The 26885-nt window shown below is 40.5% G+C and overlaps 1 protein-coding gene and 1 long non-coding RNA gene across 7 annotated transcripts in view; one reads left to right on the top strand and one right to left on the bottom strand.

Annotated features, from left to right (window-relative positions):
* The window catches only part of DTNB (dystrobrevin beta), a 243928-nt gene that overhangs the window by 172064 nt on the left and 44979 nt on the right, over positions 1–26885 (top strand). For all 6 annotated transcript variants that reach the window (XM_055540744.1, XM_055540746.1, XM_055540748.1 and 3 more), the window contains 3 exons: positions 12293–12382; positions 16303–16390; positions 25948–26033. In XM_055540744.1, coding sequence (XP_055396719.1) covers positions 12293–12382; positions 16303–16390; positions 25948–26033 — 264 coding nt within the window. The remainder of the gene's footprint in view (positions 1–12292; positions 12383–16302; positions 16391–25947; positions 26034–26885) is intronic.
* Positions 173–16349, bottom strand: LOC129623385 (uncharacterized). Its single transcript, XR_008700503.1, has 4 exons — positions 16277–16349; positions 1153–1299; positions 468–664; positions 173–289 (listed from the first exon to the last, which is right to left on the bottom strand). It is a non-coding gene; the product is annotated as an uncharacterized LOC129623385 (long non-coding RNA).

Genomic DNA, 26885 nt, shown 5'->3' on the forward strand with positions numbered 1-26885 from the left:
GAGAGCGGTCTTCATTCCCTCCTCCTATAGAACAGCCACTGCTCAAGGTGTCAGTGGCTTCCAACTCACATCCTCAGCCTTGTCACTCGAGAGGTTGTGCCTTTCTTCTTTCAGATTAGGAGACGCCAGGAAAGAATTCTTGTTGTCCTGAATGGCATTACCACCTATCCTCGTGTGTGTGTGTGTGTGTGTGTGTGTGAGAGAGCCAAACTCTCAGACCTGTATCAGGAGAATTGAGGGAGGAGCATTTCCCCTAAAGAAGGTTGTACTGTCAAGAGCAGCAGAGATCCTGTAAATAGAAAAATACCAGAGGTTGTTGGCAGAGTGCTGTTTTGCTGCCCAGCACAGAGAGGTGTGCAGAGGTGTGCACATGTGCGTGCGCGCGCACACACACACACACACACTTCCCTCCCCACGAGCTTTTCTTCCTGACACAGTGCAGCAATATGACACGAGCGCGCACTCACCTTTCCCGGAGGTCTTATCCACCTCCTGCAGACAGCATGGGGTCCCGGATATCTGGGTCACGTCCATTCATCAGAATCAGCTCTTTTGTGATTCATTAACCTAGTCTACCATGGACCGAATGAGAAGTTTTAAGAACGCTCACATCTTTACAACTCACAGCTACAACTGCAACTCACAAGTCTGTAACAGCAGATATCTGAAAATAGGATAATTGTAATTTAGAGAAGCGGGGTGGGGAAGGAAAGTCACAGGAAATAGGACATATTAAGCCATATCTGCCCATTTCCTCCTGAAACACCATGAAAATGACAGTCAAGAGATTTTTATTTTTTTTAGTAGAAGCCCACAACAACAGAGAAAAATGGGTGAGGAAACAATAGCAAGAACATTTTGGAAGCAGCAAAGCAGATGGCTGAGTGGTAACTGATTTTTCCAGACTGGAGAGAACTAAAATCTAAGCCAACTGAGAAACCCAGAGGAAAGCCCACCCGGGAATGGGAAGGCTCTGTGGGGGGAAATACAGAATGATGGCTTATAGTCTGTGTAAGAAGCACTTACAGCCTCAGAATGTCTACATAACTGGGCACCTGCCCCTGCCCTTCCCTGCCAGAGCTGAGATTTATGCCTGTGGTTTCTGGAACAATACAACCCCCATAAAAACCCAACTTGTCCTAATCATCTCACCTTGGTGGGCTGAGGCCACTGGCTTCCAGACAACGTGTCTCTTTCTCTTGGAACATCATATTAAAGACTTCAGGAAAGCCCCACTGCGTCCTGTTATTCCTCTCAAAGTGCCTAGGGCTCCAGCCAGAGGGGCACAAGATCCAAGTCCTAGGATCCCAGAGATTACAGTTTAACCAGTGGCTTTGCTCTGTAGCCATGTAGCAAAGATTGATGTATTCCCTCCCTGGATGGAGAGTTTTGCTACCATTGACACTTCTCCTTGACTCAGCTAGTTCCAATCAGCGTTACACCCCACTCCCAGTATTAGTTTCTATTTTAGTCATAATTCTTGGCTACAAATAATAGAAGCTCAGTTTGAATTGGCTTAGGGAAAACAAGAAGATTTTTTTGTTTTTGTAACCAGGCTGTGGGCAGAGCAGGGGGTAGTGGCTGGGCCCCTGGGCGGACAGAGCAAGGGGAACTCTAACTGGTGTAGGTGTTTCCCCCACCCATCACCTCCTCGCTCCTCTCTACTGCACATCTGCTCCTTCTTCCCTAATGTAACTATCATTCCACGAAGCAGGGAACAAAGCCAGGAGACCCATGTGTTCACATTTCATAACCTCATTGCTCTAGGTGGATCCAGTTTGAAAACTTTCAATGGAAGTTACATTGGATCCATCTTGGGTCATGTTACCCACCCCGGTGTTTTCTGTTGAGTGGCCCCACCTAGAATAACATGGTTGAATGGGTAGGGGTCAATTCACAAACAAGGGTGAGTCTACTTCCCTGGAGAAGGTGGGGCTGCTGAGGAGACATGTCACTATAAACTTCTTTCTCAGGTGGTTTCTGAAAGAAGTACATGTGAAAGCATATTACATCACACCTCCACATGCATGGATTTCTTTCAGGAGACCTTTGTTCCCTTACCCCCTTTTCTCAAGGGTTAAATAATTCTTGCTATTCTGTTCAGTTTATGGAGATGATTGCGTGGGACATAACACCCACTTTGAGTGGTGAACAGGTAAATACAAGAGCCACAGATCCTGAGTAAGTCACCAGTTGCAAGGGACCTTAAATAAGGGCAAGATTTTATCGGAGCCTTTTTACTTTAATCCATACTTCACAAGAAGGAGAAGCAGGTTTTAAAGGCCAGGCGGTGCCACAGTTTAAGTACTACTTCTGAGCTGTAGAAACGTGACCAAGTTAAGAGGTGAGTTGTCCTATACTGGTTTTAAAATGGCTTTCTGACTGGGCGCCAAGATAAAGAGCTTATCTTGTTATCTACAGAAGGCAGTGGAGTGACAGAAGCCACAGAACGCTGCCTTTTCAGACTGAAAACAAAAGAGATGTGGGGAAACTGAGAAGAGAGACAAAATGAAATTGGTCAAGGCAGACACTGTGCATGTGTGGACTCGGGCCACTGATTCTCTCTTTCTGTGAAATGAGAAAAATAGAGTTTGGTGGAAAGCAAAAACTAATGAGGTTTTCGGCAGCGCCCTGAAACAGCTACCTTGTATGAATTCTTTGTGACAACCTCTCCAAGGCAACTCAGGAATTATTTTTTCTCCAATTTTTTTTTTTTTTTCCTTGAAAGACAGAAAAGCATAGTAATTGAAAATTAACACATAATCTTATGGAACTGCAGAGTTGGCACATTTCCAGAGTCTGTCTGATGGCCTGGGCAGCCTGCCAGTTTTCAGTGGCTTCTGGGTTGGGATTAAATTCCATTTCCATTCAAGCATTTAAGGTAAACCCTTCAGCAGTTCTAACTCAGGTTAGTACAGATTAAAAGCTTGAGTATTTCCAACTCCATACTTCCAAACTTTGATGTGAATAGTTTCCTCCTCTCATTGGACTGAGGCTTGAGATCCAGAATGTGAGCAAGAATTGCATCCATGATGGACCGTCAGCAGAGCAGAGGGGAAGAAGGAGCAGGTCTAGGGGGAGAAATCGTGAGTTGAGTGTCCCCACATTTCGATTGAGATGCTTGAGGGATCTTGGGCTTGAAGACGGACTTGCTACATTTTGAATGTGGGGGTGCTGGGGAAGGGAGTGGTTGGTTTTCTTTCTGGCTTGAGTTAGGTACCTTTGGTCAAAACACAGAAGGAAGATTTTGGGAGGAAGTTAGCAAGGTTATGTGAGTTAGAGGAGCCTGGGGGACGTCAGGGAACCAGACCATTGCATGAATTCTTGAGATCTGACAAATGGCCAGTAGAACATATACACAGTCAGTCTCTCTCTCTCTCTCTCTGTCACACACACACACATTTTTACATATGCTTTGGAGGCTGTTGCCTTGGATACCTCTTGACTGTCCCTGCTGCTAAGAAGCTGACTAGGTGCAGCACATTGCTTTCTAATAAGATGCTATTAAGATGCTCCATGAGCTTGCACACACGACGGAAACTCCTATAGCGATGCTCAAATTTCTGTGCTGGTCTGGCTTAGATGGACTTGGTTTTTCATCCCCATCAAACTATTAAAATGTTTCAATTTCTTTTAATAAGCAGACATTTAAAACAAATCAGTGCTGTAGTATAAAGTCTTACCTTTTTTCTGGATCTCATTAGGAAAACTCTAGTCTGCTCCCCACCAATCCAATCTCATTTTTGCGACCAAAGGGATTTTTCTGAAGTACAGGTCTGAGTATGTTATGCTCCTGGATAAAAATCTTCAGTGGCTCTTCCCTTCTACATTGCTGTCCAAAAGCATGGAAATGTTCTGTGCTAACCCGTCTGGTAGCCATTAGTCATGTGTGGGTACTGTACACTTGAAATATGACTGATGCAACACAGTGAATTTTTAATTTTACTTAAATTAATTTGAATTTAAACAGCCACAGGTGGCTAGTGGCAGTGCAGTTCTGCAAGATGCAAGGCACATTCTTCATTTCTGAGCTGACCCTTGCCATCCTCTGCAGCCGTACCTATTCCATGGTTTCTACTTGGCATTTACTCTGAGTTACTTAATCACTCACAGTTCCCCAAGCAGGTTGGCGCATATGCTGCTCTGCCTTGGTGCCTCCCATCCTTTTTCCTGTTATTTCCTTCTCTTTGTCATCTAATTCTGCCTTCTCAACTTAGCTTCACCACCTCCAGGAAACCTTCCCTAGTACCCTAAAGCTAGATGAAGTGTTCATCTTCTATGATCTGTAGCATCTTGTACACATCATAGAATTGTTATTAGCCATTTGTTTCATGCTTTTCAAGACCCTAAGCTCCTTGAAGGCAAAAATCCACCAGGCTTGATCCAGAAACTTACTCCTTTTCTCAAATCTTGCTGCTGCTTGCCCCTTGATCAGCATTTCTGCTAGGAAAGGGGTTTCTTCATCAGTCATTTCAAGCACATAGCATCGTACAGCACTGCCTGCTTGTTTCACTGAGGGCTGAGAGATAAAGGACATGGATTATACTGGAATATCAGGTTCTGATGCAGTGCCACTCCTGCTGGCCCCTCTTGGTTAGCTGTAACTTCCACTCTTTATCAGTGAGAAACCTGACTCCCATCAGTCACCATCCGCTTACATATTTGGTCGGTGGCTGATAGTGTGCATAGCAGTTTCAGAATTGCTGATTTATTTTTTAAACAGATGATTGTTAAGTCATATATTATACAACTCGTCCATTTAACACATACCATTTAGTGGTTTTTAGTATATTCACAGAGTTGTAAAACCATTACCACGATAGATTTGAGAACATTTTCATCACCTCCCCAAACTGATTGGTTACTAAAAAAATCTCTGCAGTGTGGAGACTCGACTGTAGAGAACTAGAGTGGAAGAAAAGAAAACAGTCACAAGGCTCTTGGAGTAGACCAAGTGGCCCTGGGGGAGGACTTCCAGACGAGAGTATGGCAGCAGTGGGCGTGGCAAGAGTGGCTGGTGTGGGGATCTGTTCTGAAAGTAGAGCCGGCAGGACCTGGTTAAGAGATTAGATGGGGAACATGAGGAAAAGAGAAATTAAGAAGACTTCTCAGCTTTGGGGCTTGTTGACTGGGTGAATGAGAATGCTGTTTATTAAACCAGCCAGTTGGGGGGAGTGGCAGGCGAACAAGGAACGTGTGGAGAATTGAGCTGTATTTTGAACATGTTGGGCTTGAGATGCCTGTTAGGCAGGCAAGGGCAGATGCTGAACGGGCATCAAAGTTACATGATTCTGGAGCTCTGGGGAGAGGTCAGGGCTGGAGTACGAAGTTGAGAAGATTACAGGTAATGCCTTTTATGGAAGATTGTTCTAAGAACAAACAGAAGATCTGTAAAAGTCTCTGATGGGTCACAGTACTTTGTTGATAGTAACTGCTATGTTATGGTATTTAATCCTCCCAACACTCTCTAAAGTAAATATTTCATGAGGTAGATTTTGTATTATTATGATTTTACAAATGAGAAGACTAAGACATGGAGAGGTTAATGTCCAAGCTCACATGGCTAACAAGTATCAGAGTTTGGATTAAACCCAAGACTGCCTGACTCCTGTGCCCGAGTTCTCGGTTGCTATGCTCTGCTGCCTTTTACTTAGTAAATAATTCTGCTACCAGGCGTGCGCACTGGCTCTAGCATGCTTGCTTGTAGTGTCTCTGACCTTGTCCCACCCCTGCTTACCCTTCATCCCAGCCACCCACCCCCTCACCACCCCCCACCCACCATCAGATCCCTTCCCCTTGCTACCTGTGCCCATGGGTGTGTTCTTAACCTGGGCCAAAGGCGCCCTCTCTTGCTAACACTGGAGATTCTGCTGGAGCTATGAGACTGTCACCTAGGATCCCAAGCCTCTGTTGTCTTGGAGAGCCATTCTCATACTGCAGTGTGCAGCTGGAGCCCTGGAAGCTTGTTTCAAATGCATATTCCCAGGCCTCGTTCCCAGGTAATTTGATTCAGTAGAAGCTTGAGGGTTCTAAAGGAAGAAGTCTGGGGAAATGTGTTTTTAGAAATGCTGCCTTTGACCCTGCAGTCCCATCAGGACCTTCTGTCCCCAACTATGCTCATTATTACCGTTGGTTTAGAGCTGGGAGATGCCTTATGAGGGAAAGAACTCTCTAGGTACCTGGGGAGAAATGTATTCATCTCATGGTCACTTCTCTTTTTAACTTTGGTTCATTTTAATCACCCTTGTCTTTGCTGGTCTCCCTAATTGGGTAAAATTCTACTATTACTTCCTCTCATAGGAGAACAGTGTCCTTATCATCATAATACTCATTACACTTGGAGTTTTCCTTATTTGTGTGATCATCTCTTTTCTACTTGACTATTGCTCTCTTGATGTTAACAGTCAAGTAGAAAAATCCACGTCTGGGTTTTGCTCATGTCCTGTCCTGGCACAGTGCTGACTCTAGTCAATGCTCCAAACATTGACTCACATGCCCGATCTCCATCAGAAGTGCCATTCAAACTATTGTGTACTCAGGCATGCAAATCACCTACTTTTATGGATTGAATTAACTTTTGATAGCTTAGAAATAGAACAGTTATTTTCATTATTTTATTTGTTATAGGATTCCAAAATATTCCAAAGGATTGACTTTGTTTTAGAAAAACAGAGTTCTAAAGCAAAATCTGTTTGTAAGTTGGGATTGTATATATGTTGCATATACACATTGCAGCACATTCAATGCATGTATGCATTGAATGTGCTGCAATGTGTATCAAAAAGTAAATCTGAAAAACAGGTACATTTTTGAATGTGAGTAGAATGACATAACACCCATTGTTGTTCAGTTGCTAAGTCCTGTCTGACTCTTTGCAACTCTATTGATTGCAGCACGCCAGGCTCCTCTGTTCTCCACTATCTCCTGGAGTTTGCTCAAATTCATGTCTATTGAGTCGGTGATGCCATCTAACCATCTCAAACTCTGTCATTCCCTTCTCCTTCTGCCTTCAGTCTTTCCCAGCATCAGGGTCTTTTCCAATGAGTTGGCTCTTCATATCAGGTGGCCAAAGTATTGGAGCTTCAGCTTTAGCATCAGTCCTTCCAATAAATATTCAAGGTTGATTTCCTTTAGGATTGACTGTTTTGATCTCCTTGCCGTCCAAGAGACTCTCAAGAGTCTGCCCCAAACAAAATTGTCAAAAGATTCATGGGCATTTAAATTCTTCATTTGCCATAAGCAGCTACTGTTATGCTTTTCATTTTGGCTTAGATCCCTAATTATCTGGCAAACAACACTAGTTCTGAACAGCAGTCTTCGTATCACACTAAAATGGAGTTTAATGGACTGTTGCTTCTAGAGTAAACGTCTCCAGTTTCTGTTCTGCCATTTCCTTTGGAACACATCATGGTCAGATTTTCATGCCCGTTACTCTGCCAAAACTACTTTTGTCAAGGAGACCAGAGACTTCCTACATGCTAAATCCAGTGATGAATTCTCAGGACTTCCGGGCTTGACCTGTCAGTGACATTTGATGTAGATGATTGCTCCCTTGTACTTGAAACACTTTCTGCGCTTGCCTGCAGATACTATGCTTTCTGGCTTTTCTCCTATTCCTTCTCTGCCTCCTTTGCTGATTTTTCCATACCTCTTTGACCTGTAAATGTTAGCATACCAGAGGGACCACTTCTGTTTTCTGTCTGTACTCAACTCACTGTAGGTGATCCCATCCATACTCATGACTTTCGATAAAATCTGCATACAGGTTACTATAAAACTTCTTTTTCTGACGGAGACTTTTTCCTTGAACTTTCACCTTTTCCCTCACACGTCTTCCTCCTAATCAATACCTTCACTTGGGTATTTAATATATATTTCATAACTAGCATATTTTAAACTCAGTTCTATATCTTCTCCCACCAAATCTGCTTCTCCCATATTCTTCCCCATCTCTGTGAATGGCAGTCCCATTTTCTTAGTTGCTTGGTCAGAATCGTTAATTTTTCTCCCATCTAAACTGTCAGGTTATTAAATCTATCCAAAATCACTGTCAAAGTCTATCTAATATCTTGTTATTTATTATCACTTCTACAGCTACTATTTCCTAGCCACTCTTGTCTCTCATCTGGAATGTCAAGATGCCTTCTAATTGACTGCTTCTTCCCCTTGCTCTCTGGCACTTTATCCTTCCTGTAGCAAATGATCCTATTAAAATACAAGTTACACCTCACTTCTGCTCAAAACTTTCCAGTAAATTCTAATTTCAGAGTAAAAGCTAAAGCTTTTGTCCTTGTATGCAGGATTATATAACCTACTTCTCAATCTGTCTGCCATAAAGACCCAGCTTTGTTTTGAATTCTAGTTTGAAGTGAAGTGATACTTTACAAAGATATGATAAAAATAAGTTACTACAGAAAGAACCTCCACTCTGGTCATGGTGAACTAACTGGTATCAGATTAGCTCTCTCACTATAAACCACTGGAAAACTGGTCTGAATGTAAAAACAACAGTTTTCAGGAATTAGACAGTAAGTAGCATAGGACTGATTCCTGAGATGGAAAACAAGTGAGATAGCCCCATGATTGCCCAGACTTTCTGCAGGAATGCATTTGCCAAACACCAGTGCAGGATATAAGCAGAGCAAGGTGGTCTTGAATGAGAAAGTAGAGATTGGAGTTGGGGAGCAAAATTTGCTGAGCAAAACACCAGAGAGGAATACATGTGCAGAGAAAGAGCTCCATAAATCTTAAGAGAGATCCCTTGAGTCTTCAGCTGAAAACTAAGCTGTATTTGCATGTAATGAGATTTCACATGATCTGAGAGAGAACAACCCCTGGGGATTTGAAAGTGGAACAACTGCCTGAGCTCATACTGTTGAGTTCTAACCAACATATATAGTTTGAGTTCTAACCAACCAAAGTAAAGAGACAAGATTGAATGCTTGAGGCACTCAGTAAAGACCCCAGAAGGACCACATCTTAGGAGCGGGTCAAATTAGCCCTAAATAAAGTTACTCTAGATCTGCACTAATGAAGCTTCAACATAAGCCTCAAAAGGATCAAGCTGTTCACAAGGAAATTGACTGCCATTCTTAAGAGGAAGACAACAAAATCCAGACATTCAGCAACATAATACTCCGCATTTGCACCATTCAGTGGAAAATTAGAAGACATAGGAAGAGGCAGGAAAGTATGACATGTAACCAGGAGACAATTAGTCAACATAACAGAGCCAGAAATAACCCATGTGATGCAGCTAGCAGACGTGGGCTTTGAAGCATCCATGATAAGTATCAAAAGTATGAAAGAGGGACTTCCGTGGTTGTGCAGTGGTTAAGACTCCATGCTCCCAGTGCAGGGTGCCAGGGTTCCATCCCTGGTCAAGGAACTAGATCCCACATGCCACAACTGAGGGAAAAAAAAAAAAAGATCCTCCATGCTTCGTCTAAAGGTCCCATATGCTACAGTGGAGAGTAAAGATCCTGAGTGCCAGAACTAAGACCTGGTGCAGCCAAGTAGTAAATATTTTACAAATATATTTATAAAAGAAAATATCAACATAATGTGGAGAAAATGTGAGAAATAAAAAAGAACCTAGTATAAATGTGATTGGAAATTTTTGCATGTATAGTCTACTTCCGTTAAAACCTTTAAAATAAAAAAAAATAGAGCTTACAGGGTTGAAAGGGATTATACTGAAAAATTCAGTGAATGGACTTAACAGTAGGTCAGAAATTACAAAATGAAAGTTCACTGAACTTAAAGACAAAGCAATACAAACTATCTAAAATGAAGCAGAGAGAAAAACATTTGAAAAACAGAGCCTCAGTGACCTTTGGGACAATGTCCAACAGTGTAACAGAAGGGGAGGAAAATAATTATTCATGGAAATAATTTTTTCCAAATTTCTGAATAAATTTTTACATATTTAATGAAAACTACAAACACACAGATACAAGATGATCAACAAACTAAGCAGAATGAACACAGAGAAAAACATAGCAACACACATCACAATCAAATTGCAAAAAAAGAAAAAAAAAAAACGCAGTGATAAAGAGAAGACATTAAAAGCAGCTAGCGAAAAAAAAGACATGTTACATATGGGAACAAGGGTAAAATTTTCCAATGAGTTCTCAATGAAAATAATGCAAGTTAGAAAATAGAATGATATCTGAAAGTGGTGAAAGAACTGAGTTTTATTCTCTCTAAAATATAGAAATTTCCTAGCTTTATCCACTGAAAAACCTAGAAGTGGTGACAACCCAACAACAGTGAGCACTCTAGTACCCTGACTGTGGCTTCTGAATGCTCTTTCTCAGTAAAAGGGACCTGAGACCCTTGGAAGAAAGTTTGATTCTAAGTGTGGAGCAGGACATATACAAGATGAGACTGAGGCATCTTACTGTACAAACAGGGAAGCTAATAAGCTCTAGTGAAGCCTGCTTCCTGGGGTTCCCGCTGGCCAAAGTTAGGACGATTTGAATACCATTGTAACGGATTGAAGCACATCAGATACACAAAAATCTATGAGTTTATAATGATATTAAGACAAACAAAAACCCTCCTAAGGCACTAGCTCATTTTTCTGTTGTTGCTGTTAAATAAGAAATATTAATCATTTGTTTTACCTGTCCTGAATGAGCAGTATTTCACAGTAAGCAAATAGAAGAAATGAATTAAACGTACAAAAGATGATAAAACTAGAAAGTCAACCTTTTGTAACCCCTCATGAAATAATGTATCTAGGCAGGAATCATTTTAAATGCTAAAATTATTAGGTGAAAAGTTGATGGGCATGTTTGTAATAGAGAGATGTAACCAATAGTATCTGAATCCACTGATTGGTATTTCCATTCCATTCCATTACGTACCTCCTGTTTGATTTATAAGTACATCATATTATATATGATGGGGTCTAGCCCTGTCTCAATAACAAAACAAAAGCAAAAACTTTAGTCCAGCATCTAGATCTGACCCCACAGGGGCTAGAGAAACAAGTTTAATGATGCCTCCAAAATGTAGGATATACAGCAAGGTAACCTGTTTTCTTCATAAGTAGATGATGGGGAAGAAACAGGGAAAAGGAAGAACTGTTACAGATTAAGAACAGAAACATATAATCAAATCCCAACATAAAAAACAAAAACAAAAAACATCAACCAAATGCAAAGTGTGGACCTTGTTTAAATCTTGACTTTAACTGTAAAAGGATATTTTTTAGGATTTAAATTTTCAGATGGACTAAGATATTCAAGAATTTTTGTTAATTTTTTCATATGTGATAATGGTGTCGAGGTTGTATAAATTTTTTCTCTGATGTACAGACTCAAGTATTTGCAGGCGAAATAATAAATTGTCTAGCCACGCCCTCCTGCACAAAATGTTGGAAAAAGGAAGAATAAATTAAATAAGTTGATGATGTTGATCTTTGTTGAACTTTAGTGATGGGTCCATGAAGTGTGCGTGCTCAGTCACTTAGTTGCGTCCAACTCTTTGCAACCCTGTGGACGGTAGCCTGCCAGGCTTCTCTGTCCACGGATTTTCCAGGCAAGAATACTGGAGTGAGTTGCCATGTCAAATGGTAGTCATTAAATAACTTTTTCTATTTTGTGCATATTTTAATACTTCTCTAGTGAAAAGTTAAAAAAAAAAAAAGAAAATCATGTGCTTAAGGACTTTCCAATATCTGTAAGAGAAAGCCTCACTCAGATTGTATGCAACATTGTCAATTAAATACAATTCTAACAAGTTTTGTATAAGTATCAGTTTCATGGGAGAAATAGAATGATGCTAAAGGCAGTATCCTTGTAGAAATAAAAAGGTTTAATTGGTAACATGAAGTAACTGAAAACTCTGACAGGTAGACAGAAGCCATAGGAGCATTAAGGGGCCACTCAGTGATTAAATGGACCCACTCTGCCTCAGTTTTCCTGCCAGAGGGCATTCCCTACAAGATGTATCCATCACAGAGCCCAGAACCTGGGCAAGCCTGGTGGGTAAGGCTCCTCGGTGGCCCCCACATTAGTTTCTCCTTCTCACGGGCTGTAGTAGCAGCCCGCCCACCAAAGCAGTTTTCAAAGGGGTTGCTTTTGTTGAAGGGATTAATGAGATGTATTCCCTATGGTCTAACACCATATTCCGTTATGCCTTGTGGTTTTTCATTGTTTTCCTTATCATGATTTTTTTTTGTTCTTTTTTTCTTTGACGTTTGCCCATTTTAATCCATGTTCTTTTCTCGCTCTGTTTGTGTTCGTGTCACGCTTGCTGTCTTTGCCTCCGTTGTTCCTAGGTTACAGTATAGCCAGGATATACCCAGTCACTTGGCTGACGAGCATGCGCTGATAGCTTCCTATGTGGCCCGTCTGCAGCACTGTGCACGGTCAGTGGGAGAGCAGCAGTAGGCGGGTGGCCAGGGGCTGATCGGAGGGAGGGAGAGCTCTGTTACCCGGGGCTGCCAGCTGGAAAATACTCTGCATGTGGGGTTTTTCTTGAGAAGCTACCAGCTATGTTTGGCAGGGTTTAAATAATTGCTAAAGCATTAGCTTCTAAAAGAGAAGGAGCCTTGCCAAGCCTGGGCACTTACCTAAACACAGAGTCAGAAATTCTTCTTTAAAGTGAAGTGCCCTTCCTTCCTTCAGACTACACTTAAAAGGGTGTAAACCTCAGAGATGTGCAGTCCCAAAGCCGTGTATTCACAGAGGTATTTGATACAACCTCTTCCTATTCATTCTTGCCTAAATAATGGAATCTTTCGATCCATGTTCAAAGTCTGGGGTTGATCAGCACACCTTGTCTAACGTGGAGGCTTTGACACCATCACCTTGTTACATCTTTATGTGTTGCATCATCATCCATTCCCCCAGAATCTTATCATTGTTGATTTAAACCAGTAATTTTCAACAGTGGTATTGAGTCATTGTCACCTGAGAGACTTTTACCAAACCATATATACCTCCTCATATTATAATAATTATATGTATTATAATTAACTAGAAACTACTGTTGATATGGGAATATGTCTGATCCCTCAGAGGGTTATGGTGGAAAAACATCTGATAACCACTAACTCTAGCAAAGTTAACCCTCTAAAAGAGTTACTAGCAGACAAAATGCCATTGCATTCGGGTAGACCCAAAGTCACCTGTCCATTCCATGCCCACCCTTGCCACCATTCTGCAAGGAGAATGGCAGGTAAAGTTTAAATGATCTAAAGCCATCCCTCCCCTTTATATAGCAGCAGAGAAGAATCTCTGTGCCAAATAGCCTGAGATTCTTACTCTGAGAGAGAAAACTAATTTATAAACTTAAACACATGGGAGAAGCTAGAGACTTAAATTTTGATCATAGCTTTGCCCTTAACATGCCTTGGCTCCACAGGAAGCGCTTATTCCCCGTGATAACAGAAAAATAAATTAATAATCAATTTTAAAATATGTATAATTGAAAAGGACTGTTTTAAGTATTATACTTTACAGCACTTTGCATAGTTTTCCCAGTATGACCAAATGGTGTTTATTACTTTCAAGCATTTACCTGTCTCTAAAGCATTAGATTATAGGGTTCTCCTATCTCCCAGCTATAATTAATAAGCTTATTCTGTGGAGGGGAAGGCCTACAAATTGTGCATTGTATCATAGGGAGATGATTTCTGAGCACTCTGTCCCAGTCCCTTGATCTCTGGGAAGAGACTTGTCTCACCCTGGCAGGACAACTTATTTAGTATCAGTAAGGGCAGTTGTCTGAGTGATTAAAAGTTTCCATGGTGAATACAGCAGCAGAATATTTGACAGACACTGCTACCTGATATTTCAGCCCAGGAAGATGTATGCTAGGTTTAGCTGAGACCCTCAAGTCTCATGGCTTAGAGATGAGGCTCCCTGAGCGAGAATTGATGGCCAGGAGCCCTGGAAGAACATGAGGATTGGGTGAGTACTGCATCTCTTCTTGATTCATAGTTGAAGGAACTGAGCTTTGTACAGAAATTTCCAGGCTAACTATTGATAATTCTGAATATTGAGATTTAAAATCAGCTGAAGTAGAAGAATAAGAAACCTTTTTAATTTCCCTTGTAGTTTTCATTGACCTTAAAACCTGTCATCAACAGAAAGTTCTAGTTTCTGGCTGGAAAGCATGGCCAGTTAAAGCGACCATGTCTTCCACACTCAGGTAGGAATGACAGGTCAAATCAACCCTCCTAGGAGAGGGAATGTGATAGAGAAGGAGGACCTCTTTTGCAAAGAGGAACCTATTGTGTCACAGAGGACAGCCGCTGTAAGTCCCACTTCTTAGGCTGCTGTTCCCTCCATAACAGTATCTACTTGTTTTGGTAAATGTTTATTTTGTTGTTATTTAAAAGATAAAGAGAGTCCTCTTGTTTCAGACAAACATAGGCATAAGTACTATAATTCAGCCCTGACCTTGGGGCCCTATCCCTAAAGTATTAAAGCCAACCATTGGTAGCATGTTGTTATTGCAAGATCATCTTTTGAGAAATGATTATATTAATATATGCTAGAGCCTGACGCTTGCACACCTAAAATTATATAGTGTTGGGAAGTGTCATGGGCAGAAGGCCATGACATTGACAGTGGCAGCACCTTAAAAAAAAAATTCATCCTAGAGGAAAGACCAAGGGAAGCTTAAAGAGTTAGTCACAGAGATAGAAATACAGGATGGTAAAAAAAAAAAAAATCTAAGAAAAATATAGTTGACTTTGTATATGAAAAGTCCAGATCTCTATTGATTTACCTCCATCCTTCCCAGATTCTCTTCAGTAATTATAAAAAGGTCTTTAAATTTTTTTCATATTTCATATTTTGTCATACTGTTAAATTGCACTCAGGGGTTTGGAACTCCAGGAACCTGGAGCCAAAGTAGAAACAAACCATGACAGTCATCTCTCATCAGATAGTCATCATCATTATTGTTGTCTTAAAGCTTCTGTCAGAACTGAAACAAAGTAGAATTATATAGCCACAGTGCTGGTTAATCTAGAAGTGCCTTATATGGATAAGTAGCAGTTGACATCACACCCTAAATTAAAGATGTCAACCATAATCAGCAGAAGGTTCTATATGAGCAGAACATATACACAGAACTAGCCTCCTGCTCAAGAATCCTTTTATCCAAGGTAGTGGAGAAGGCAATGGCAAGCCACTCCAGTACTCTTGCCTAGAAAATCCCATGGATGGAGGAGCCTGGTGGGCTACAGTCCATGGGGTCCCCACGAGTCGGTCGCGACTGAGCGACTTCACTTTCACTTTTCACTTTCACGCAGTGGAGAAAGAAATGGCAACCCACTCCAGTGTTCTTGCCTGGAGAATCCCAGGGATGGCAGAGCCCGGTGGGCTGCTGTCTATGGGGTCGCACAGAGTCGGACACGACTGAAGCGACTTAGCAGCAGCAGCAGCAGTGGCACTGAGGTGGTGGCACTACCTTAGTGCAAAATGAGAGTGAAAGTCTCTCAGTCGTGTCCGACTCTTTGTGACCCTGTGGACTATACAGTCCATGGAATTCTCCAGGCCAGAATACTGGAATAGGTAGCCTTTCCCTTCTCCAGGGGATCTTCCCAACCCAGGGATTGAACCCAGGTTTCCTACATTACAGGCAGATTCTCTACCAGCTGAGCCACAAGGGAAGTCCCAAGAATACAGGCGTGGGTAGCCTACCTTAATGGAATTTAAAATTTTTAGAATGCTGGAACTCTTGTTAAGAGTAACAGACTAAATTAATTCACTCAAGTTGGGGCTACAGTTATAGAACAAGCATGGTAAAAGAAGAGAAAGAACATTGGAGGGGAATGTTTGATACCATGGAATCTTCCCCCACTTTATCATATTGTAAGCCTGCCCTAGCTTAGCTTCCTCAGTTTTGCTCAGCCAATGTTAAGAGTACTTCCCCAGCCCTCTGTTTTTCGTGATGCTTTAGTTTTCTCTTGGTCTTTTTGAATTCAAGACCTATATCTAAATGCATGAGGTTTTCTTTAAACAATTGATTGGAAATAGCTCCCTAGGCTTTATAGATGCCCTTTTTTTCAGCCTTTGCATTCAAACAGAAGTGTCCCCTTTGAAGGTGTAGGAGCAACAGGGATATACTGCCCAAAAGAGATGTTATGCATGGCCTTGTCATTTCTCTAAATCCCTTTGGTCTCAGAAGACCATTAGTATCTATGATTCAGGTCCCCATTTCTTTTGTTACCATTCTTTTCCATAAACATTTCTCCCATCTGTTCTTTCTGAGAGAGAAGCAAGAGTAGGGGTTGTTTAATAGATACCTGTTGAATTTTTATCTCCTTGGCAGTGTCCTGGACAGTCCTAGCCGACTGGACGAGGAGCACCGGCTTATAGCCCGCTATGCTGCCCGGCTGGCTGCAGAGGCAGGAAACATGGTAAGTAAGTAGAGGATTACAGGAGAGTAGCAGAAATTTACATTATTTTAATATATAGATGGAAGGGGAATGGTAACCATGAAACTCTGGAGAGTAGATACCTCAGAGACAGGAGGCGGGAAACAGGTTTAAGGAAGGGATTGCAGTGGTCTTTAATTTTATCTATAATAACCACTTTTAAAAATCAATCAGTAAAAGAAAATCAAAGAACCAAAATTTGGTTCTTTAAAAAGATTGATAAAATTAATAAGCCCCTAGAAATCCTGATCAAACAGAAAGGGAAAAGGATGTGGAAAAAAGAGAACCTTTATACACTGTTGGTGGGAATGTAAATTGGTGAAGACTATGAAAAACAGTATGGAGGTTCCTTAAAAACTAAAAATAGAACTACCATGTGATCCAGCAATTCCACTCCTGGGTGTATATCTGGAAAATGATGAAAACACTAATTCAAAAAGATACATGTACCCCAGTGTTCATAGCAGCAGTATTTACAATAGGCAAGACATGAAAACAACCTGACTACCCATCAACAGATGATTGAATTAAGATGTGATTCACACACACAAGCTGGAGTATTACTCAGCCATACAAAAGAATGAAATATTGCCATTTGCAGCAACATGGGTGGACCTAGAGAATATTATGCTTAGTGAAATGTCAGAGAAAAGCGAATTCTATACAATATCACTTAAATGTGGAATCTAAAAAATAATACAAGTAAGTGTATATGCAAAACAGATTCAGACTTGGGACTTCCCTGGTGATCCAATGGCTAAGACTCCATGCTCCCAGTGCAGAGGGCCTGGGTTCGATTCCCGGTCAGGGAACTAGATCCTCTATGCTGCAGCTAAAGATCCAGCATGCCACAGCAAAGATCCCACATGCCCACCACTGACTTGGTGCAACCCAGTAGATAGTTAAAAAACAAAATGGGGACAGACTCACAGACATAGAAAACAAACTTGTGGTTACCAAAGGGTTAGGAGGGACAAGTTTTGGATATGGAATTAGCAAACTACTATACATAAAATAAATAAGCAACAAAGATTTACCATATAACACAAAGAATTATACCTATTATCTTGTAATAACCTTAATGGAATATAACCTGCAAAAACCCTGAATCATTATACTATATACCTGAGACTAACACAATATTATAAATCAACAGTACATCAGTTTAAAAAATACATAGAAAGGGAAGAAAGAAAATGCAAATTACCAATATTAGGAGTGAAAGAAAGGACATCACTACAGAGCCTATAAACATTATAAGGATGGCAAGAATATTATGAATATCTTTGATATTATGAATAAACTTGATGACTAGGTGACAAATTTCTTGAAAGATACAAATTTACATAATTGACATAATAAATAGAAAATCTAAATAGTCATACATCTGTTAAATTGAATTCATAGTTGACTTCAAAAACTCCAAGCCCAAATGTCTTAACTGTTGAATACTATCATATGTTTAAGGAAGAAATAATAACAATCTGGCACAAACTTTCAGAAAATAGAAAAAGAAGGAATACTTTCCAAGTCATTTTATCAGGTCACCATAACTTGAATCTAAAACAATACAAGGCCATTACAAGCCAAGTTCTGTCATATGCATAGATGCAAAAATCCTTAAGAAAATATTAGCAAATTGAATCCAGCAATATATAGAAAGGATAATATTCCATGATCAAGTGAGATTTATCCTAGGAATGCAAATTTATTTAACACATGAAAATCAGCCAGTGTCATTCACCATATTAGCGATTTAAAGAAGAAAATTATAATACTTCAATAGGTGCAGAAAAGGCATTTTAACAGTCAGCAAGACTATCTAAGATTTCTTAGAGGGGTTACAGGAATCACAAACCATTGGGTCCAATATTGTCCTGGAGTTCTGGAGTGATATTAAACTGGACAGGCAGGCCAAGATCTTACAGGACAATACTCCACAGTGTATTGTATACTAATTTATGTTTGCTCCTTCCTAGGGAAATAGTTACGAAAGCTGCCAATAGAGAGTTTTGCTTTGTTTCTCTCTCAAAATGTAATTTATTCCTTTGGGTTTGTTTAGACTTCAAAATCTTTTCCTTGAGAATCTGATAAGTCATACATCTGACTCTAACATTCCAACTCTAAAGATTAGGGAAATGGAACCGAATGGGAGGGAAAAGTCTTGGGAAAAGACTAGTTTTATTTGATTAGTCAAACCAGTCAGTCACAAATATTTATTATTTTAGAAATTAAAATTTACAAATAATATTAATTTTTTTGAGATGGAGTAGTGTTGTGGTTGGAGTTTTAAAATTAAGTATACTTAATACCATTATACAGTCTTGCTGACTTTAGTACTTTTTAAATTTTGTAAATAAAAGCTCCAAAGCCATTTGACCCTGAAAAGGAGATCCTAGTACTCCTTTACTGCAAACAAGATAAATCTGTTTACACCTGATAGTTTCTGATGCCAATTCTCTTATTCATGTGACAATGATCCTTGTTAGAATGGTCTTGAGACTAAATTCTGATATGGCCCCTTTTATCTTCAGTTTATTTTCCTAAGTGTAGTTATCTTATAAATATTGGGTCTCTCAGGGTGGAGTCTTCTTAACTAGATTTCTATTAAACAGACGACTTCTAATCTACTAATCTCTCACTGATACAAGTGCTTTGCATAAAGTGGGTGTAGTGCTCAAAAGAATTTATTTATAGCCTGCCAGATAGGCTTTGTATTGATTTTTTTTTTTTTTTTTCCAAAACACTTCACAAAGAAAGACCATTAAATCACTTTAGCAGCCGGCATTACACCCTATGAAGTCCTCCAACATCAGACCCTCACATCTCCCCAGGTGGCAGACATGGCCACCGAAACCTCTTCCAAACAGAGACTGATCCCAAACAGAGAATTTGTAGATTGCTTAGATGAACCAAGAGAGCAAATTTGTTTTCCTAAAGCGCCTAAACTCCTTTTTAAAGCAGAAATACAATGTCTGGCAAATCTTAAAATTTCATCACAAACATGACTAGCGTATGATGTAGTCAGATGGTTTTTTGTTTATTTGTAAAGTTTCTTTATGAGAAAATTAAAAACTCACTATGGACAACTTGGAAGAAAAGTGAAAGGAAAAGGAAACCATTATCCATTGTCGTGCTATCTAATTTACACATTTTTGAGATTTTTTTTCACAGAGCCCAGTCCCAGACTTCACAGCCTCATCATCATGTCAGCTGCCCCACCCATACACTATTCCAGATATATCCTTATGGCTTCTTAGAATTAAAGATAATGGTATTTTCATGTGTGTTTGGCACACATGTGATGACTTTAAACCCCTACAAAATCGTCATTGTCAAACCTAGCTACATATTATAATCTTGTGTGCAGCACTTAAAAAGTATAGAGATTCTTGGCCTTGCCTCAGATCACTGAATGCAGAATCAATGGGTTTAGCAGGGTCTATTGATTTTCATTTAAAAAGCAAAAAGAAAACTTTCAGTCTTTTGATTTATAGTTACCTTAGGAACCACTGCCCTAAAAAACATTACTGGATTTTTGAGAGAGGGAAATTAATAATCCATAGCCCTCCAGTTAGTCTAGGCAAGGCTGAGGTGATGGGAGGGCTGCGCTGGGATGCAGTGAAGTCTAACTGATATCAGGCATATCTCTGTAAAACTCATTCTACCAAGTTCATCCAGACAGGAAACTTCCAGTCTCTTTTTAGGAGGCTCCAGAAGTGCATCCCAGCAGTTGACAGTTTGCTGACTATGTTGGCTTTCCTTGGTTTAATGGTTTTTGTTGTTCAGTCGTTCAGTCGTGTTTGACTCTTTGCAACCCCATGGGCTGCAGCACGCCATCCTTCCCTATCCTTCTCTATCTCCAGGAGTTTGCTCAAACTCTTTGAGTTGGTGATGCCATCCAACCATCTCATCCTCTCCCACCCTCTTCTCCTTTTGCCTCCAGTCTTTCCCAGCATCAGTGTCTTTTCCAATTTGCACAGTTTTGCTCAGTGAGGTTTTGTTCCTTATCCTGTATTTTTCAGCTGTGTCTCCATCTCATTAAAGATGATGGAGCTCTGTAAGATTACCTAAACCTGAGAGAATACTGGAGTGGGTAGCCATTCTCTTCTCCAGAGGATCTTCCTGACGCAGGGATCAAACCTAGGGCTCCCGCATAGCAGGCTGATTCTTCATGGTCTGAGCCACCAGGGAAGTCTAAGAGAATACTAGGGTAACAGAGGAAGGGATCTTTTTCCATAAATATTCTGATTTTACAAACAAGAGAATAAAGGTATATAGGAAAATAAACTAGCTCAAAGTTTACATGGCGAGTAAGTAACTGACCCTAGGATTCCTAACATTGCACAAAGTAAATCCTCCAGTTGGTAGCCAAAGTAGGGTTTGTTTGTTTGTAATAAACTTCATTACAGAACAGTTTCAGATTTATAGAAAATTTCTGAAGCTAGTTCAAAGAGTTTCCATATAACCCAAGTTTCTTTTCCCATATTAGTAACATCTTACTTTAGTATAGCACGTTTGCTGCAGCATGTCAGTGTATGATTATTAACTAAAGTCCATGCCACCTGCAGTGCAGGAGACCTGGGTTCTCTCCCTGGGTTGGGAAGATTTCTTGGAGAAAGAAATGGCAACCCACTTCAGTATTCTTACCTGGGACAGAGGAGCTCGGCAGGCTCCAGACCCTGAGATCGCAAAAGAATCAAACATGACTTAGCGACCAAATAACAACAATGTGCTTTATTCAGATTTTGTTAGTTTTTGCCTAATGTCTTTTTTCTTTTCTGGGGCTCCATCCAAGATACCACATTTCATTTAGCTGTCATCTCTCCTTAGGCTCCTCTGATCTGACCCTTTCTCTGACTTTTCTTATTGTTTTTTGTTTGTTTTATTGAAACATAGTTGATTTGCAATATTGTATTAGTTTCAGGTATAGAGCAAAGTGATTCAACTATATTTATATATGATACACAGGATTATTTTCCATTATAGCTTATTACTGACTTTCCTTGTTTTTGATGACCTGGACAGTTTTGAGGAATGCCCTTTAACTGGGACTTGTCTATTTTTCTCATGATTAGACTGGGATTGTGGGTTTTGGGGATGAAGAGGTAAGTGCCACTTTCCTCACTTCACATCTTACTTGTATAGTATCCGCGTCACTTATCTCTGTTGATGTTAACCTTGATCACTTGGCTGAGGAAGCGTTTGTCAGGTTTCTCTGACATAAAATTCCTCTTTTTTCCCCTTTCCACACTGTCCTCTTTGGAAGGAAGTCACTGTGGACAGGCCTCACTTAAGGAACAGGGAGTTAGATTCCACCTCCTTAAGAGCAGAGTATGTACCTATGTTATTTGGAATTAATTCAGTGTTTCCCTGTTCAAAATCCTGCAGTGGCTTCATGCCACATGTGGAATGGAATGGAAACTCCACCCCCTGATGAAAAGGCCCTTTGTGATCTGGCTCTCCCAGTTTATCTCCCACCCTTGCTTCACAGCTAACTCCCCTCCATTGGTACTGACTGAACACACCCATCTGGAGCACTGTGGGCCTTCACCCTTCTCTCTGCCCAGCAAGCCCGAGCCACCAACCCCTAGACCTTCACCTGGCTGGCTGCCTCAGTTCACTGAGTCTTTTATAACTACCTAATTTAAAAAAGTCTTCTATTTCAGTTTATTCTGTTTCATCACCCTGTATTTCTTCATCAAATTTATCACTACTGATGTCCTACATACGTATATATATTTCTTACCTTTCTTTCCCAGTGTAATATAAGCTACATGAGGGTAGAAGCTGTATTCAGGCATCCCCAACCTACGAGCCATGGACCAGTACCTCCTGTCAGATCAGCAGTGGCATTAAAGTGCACAATAAATATAATGCACTTGAATCATCCTGAAACCATCCCCCCGCCTCCCCATTCCATGGAAAAATTGTCTTCCATGTAATGGTTCCTTCCGCCCGAAAAGGTTCGGGACTGCTGCCTTATTCACTAATGCATCCCTAGTTTCTGGAACAGTATCTAACACATAGTAAGTGCTCAGGAAATATTTGTTGAATAAATGAATGAAATATTTAATTTTTCAAAGAAACCATCTTTAGGTCTCTTCTGGCTAAAGTATTCCATGTTTTTTAAAACTAATTTTCTGTCGTTTTCTCTGGAGGCATTTTAGGAAGGGATACCTGGCTTCGTTTTGTTTTTTTTTAAGGAATACTGTGGTGTCTAAGATGGTCAATAAATAAAATCCCTACATCTCTCTATTATTTAATGTACCTTGACTAGGTTTGATATTTGTCTGAGTGAAATAAGCCATCATTCAACTCTCTCCACTGGGGACTCTCCCCATTGTTACATCCAGGTGAAGGAGCTAGGGTGCAGGCTGCTCCAGGTGGGACAACTAAGGGTTTGAATCTTCTTCCACCTCTACTTCTTTTTTGTGTGTGTTTTTCAAATTTTTATTTATTTAGTTATTTTTGGCCATTCTGAGTTTTCATTGCCGTGCATAGGCTCTCTCTAGTTGCAGAGATCAGAGGCTACTCTGCATTGTGGTGCACGGGCTTTGCGTTGCAGTGGCTTCTCTTGTTTTGCAGCACAGGTTCTAGGCACTCAGGCTTCAGTAGTTGTGGCACACAGGCTTAGTTGCCCCATGGCATGTGGGATCTTCCCAGACCAGGGATCGAACCAGGGTCCCCAGCAGTTAAGGCGGACTCTTAACCATTTCACCACCAGGGAAGCCCCCACCCCTACTTCTTTATGTTTGAGTAACAGTGCTTCTTGGTGCCAAAGAATATTGCCTGGTTAGGAATCACTATTTTTTTAAGTTAATTTTTGTTGGCATATATATAGTTGCTTTACAATGTTGTGTTAGTTTCTACTGTACAGCAAAGTGAATCAGCCACACATATACATATCCCCTCCCTTGTGGACTTCATTCCCATTCAGGTCACCACACTGCATTAAGTAGAGCTCCCTGTGCTGTATGGCATGTTCTCATTAGGAATCACTGTTGATAATCATTCTTGATTTGTGCATTAACTTCCTCTATGACAGATGCTTCAGCATTGCAGTCAGACACTCAAAACTAAAAAGATTCTTTAGAAATGTCCAGTGAAATACTTTGAGGGTTTTGATTGCTTGTCATTATATGAAACCAGTTCCTTTCAGAGTTCCTCATCCATAATTTTCCTTGGTCCCACTCTGATAAGGAACCATTCATCTTAACTCCAGTCTTCAGGATTTGTAAATCTATTATTCATAGCAGGTTTAGTCTCAGGCTTGCCATTTTTCTGAGGTTCAGCTCAGGCTCTCACAAGACTATGCATAGACAATAGAGAGAACTTGCTCAGTTGGCCACTGGTCCACTCTTCCTGTAGGAAGAAAGATCACTTTTTTCCTTTTTAAAAAAGAAAAGTATTTGGTAAAATACTTAAAAAAGCCTCCTATTCAGATTTGCTATGCTGTTTTACCTGTGTTTATTTAGGAAGTTTCACATGAAAAGAATTACTGATTGCATCTTTAAGCCCTAGATAGGAAACAAGGTTTCTGCTTCATCATATATCATGTGTATACATGAAGTGAAGTGTAACCATACCAGAGCCTTCATATGAGACCTTCCACTGTGGCTAATCAATAAAAGGGAAATGTCACCTAGTCATCCATTTTCATATTTTGGGTTGATTGACTTCCATATTCTTAAAGGAGGTAATCAGAGTCAAAAATGTCAGTGGATTTGAAAATCAACCATAATGATTTCTCCAGAGATATTTAGATGGCCAGTAAGCTCATGAAAGTATGCTGAACATATTACTCATTAGGAAAATAAAAATTGAATTCACAATGTGTGTGCGTGCTCAGTAGCTAAGTTGTATCCAACTGTTTGTGACCCTGTGGACTACAGCCCGCCAGGCTCCTCTGTCCATGGAATTTTCCAGGCAAGAATACTGGAGTGGGTTGCCATTTCCTTCTCCAGGGGATATTCCAACCCAGGGATAAACCTGTGTCTCCTGCATTGGCAGGTGGATTCTTTACCACTGAACCACCTAGGAAGCCTGAATTCACAAGGAGATAGAGTTTATACTCTCTAGGATGACTATGGTTAAAAAAAATGGACAATAACAACTGTTGGCAAGAAAGTAGAAAAATGGACCTCTTGTATATTGCTAGTGAGAATATAAATTATTTGTATATCGTTAAAAGTGCAGCCATGTAGGAAACAGCCTTGGCAGTTCCTCAAAAGATAGTTACTATATAACCCTGTAGTTTCACTCTTATATACCTGCCAAAATGAAAGCATGTCTCTATACAGAAACTTGTCCACAAATGCTCATAACAGCATTATTCAAAACAGCCCACCAAAATGGAAACAACCCCAAATGCCCATCAGTTGTTGAATGGATGGACAAAATACTAGCTATCCATATGGTAGAATATTATTCAACCATAAAAAGGAATAAAATACTGATACATGCTACAACATGGATGAACCCTGAAATCATTTGCTAAGTGAAAGAAGCTATACTTAAAAGATCACATATTGCATGATTCCATTTGTATGAACTGTCTAGAATAGGCAAACCCATAGATACAGAAAGTAGATTAGCAGTTGTTACGAGATAGTGGAGAGGGATGTGGGGAGTGACTGTGGGTCTCTTTTGGGGGTGGTAAAAATGTCCTGAAAGTAGATGCTGGTGATGGGCTCGCAGTCTTATGAATATAGTTTCAAACCACTGAAATGTATACTTTAAAAGGGTAAATTTTAAAGCATGTAAATTATATCTCATTTTTTACAAACCCACAGTTTAGATACTTCATGTTCACTCGGATGGTTAAAACCAAAAAGACAATGACAGGTATTGGCAAGGATATGACAAAGTTGGAACCCTCCTTCACTGTTGCTGGGATTGTAAAATGGTTCAGCCACTTTGGGAAACAGTTTGACACTTTGTCAATATGTTAAATACAGAGTTACCATGTAACTTAGGAGTTCCACTCTTAGGTATTTAATCAAAGGAGATGAAAACACATATCAACACAAAGATTTGTAAATGAGAGTTCAGAGCAGCTTCATTTGTAATAACCAAAAGCTGAAAACAGTGGAATACTATTCAACAGTAAAAAAAAAAAAAAGGAAGGAACCCTGATTCATGGAGCAACGTGGATGAACTTAGAAACATACTAAGTGGAAGCCAGAAACCAAAGAGTACATATTGTGTCATTCCATGTATATGTATGTAGAAAAGGCGAAACTGTAGACAGAAAGCAGATCAGTGTTTGCCTGTGGTTGGGGGTGGGAGTCGCAGTTTACTACAAACTGGCATGAGGGAACTTTCCGTGGTGATGAAAAATGTTCTAAGATTGGACTGTGGTGCTTGGTTTACATAACTTTAAATATACTAAGACTCATTGAATTGTACACTTAAAATGGGTGGATTTTATGATATGTGGATTATACCTCAAAAATCTGTTTAAAAAAAAAATCGGTCCATCTGGGACTCTGGATATATTTGAATCAAAAACCAAAAACCTTTCTTCCGCACTCTAGACCCGTCCTCCCACTGACTTGAGCTTTAACTTTGATGCCAACAAACAACAAAGACAGCTTATTGCAGAACTGGAAAATAAAAACAGGTAAGAATGTAGAGAGAAGTCAAGCCAGTTTATAAGCCCAAGATTATCATGTGAGTATCTGATTCTCGTTTTCCTTGCAGTCTAGATGGGTTTTGACCACAAAGGAAGATTCCACCTCGGTTAAGATAGGCCAGCCCAGGTCTCGCCCCGGACACTAATTTGTGCGTGAACTCTGCATGCAGTTCATTCTGGCCGTCCGCAACGCTGCTCATATGCCCTTGGGGAAATTCTTTTCCCCACCCAGTGTTCCCCTCTCACCATTCCTTTCTCCGCTGTACTCCGGGAGCCTTTGCTCTGTCTCGCCATCTCGTCCTGGCCCGTGATGCTGCATGCGACTGTTTGGTCTCTCGCAGAAAAGCCATTCACAGGCTTGGAGCCCAAACAACACAACATCACGCACTGAAAAGGCAGGAACCAGGATGGGGAGGTTGGACAGAACATAACAGGCATCGTGGAGGAAGGGGCCACCATCAGCTCTTGGGGTAGAGGTTGGGGCTCAGGAGAGGAAGCGAGATGGAGGAAGACTTGAGGGAAATATGCACTAGACCTGCATTAGGAGGCTACAAGGTTACCCCAGAGAGGAACTGAGTATTCTAGTTGTCATTTTTCTTCTGTGGAGATTTTTCGAGTTCTTGAGAAGATTTATATGACTTTTTCTACCACAAAGGGTTGTTTCATTGAGGAACTATCAAGTGTGGGTATTTTAAGATGACGTCCATTTCACGTCTTGGTTGTTCAGAAGTACTCGAAACAAGATAGAGGCAGCACTAGTGGAATAAAAACTTGTAACGGAAAAGAGAGAGAGAGAGACCGCTGTGAAGCATCACGTAGCCATCTCTTTCACCCACCCTG

Source organism: Bubalus kerabau, chromosome 11 (genome assembly GCF_029407905.1).
Source record: "Bubalus kerabau isolate K-KA32 ecotype Philippines breed swamp buffalo chromosome 11, PCC_UOA_SB_1v2, whole genome shotgun sequence".
Lineage (NCBI taxonomy): Eukaryota > Metazoa > Chordata > Mammalia > Artiodactyla > Bovidae > Bubalus > Bubalus kerabau.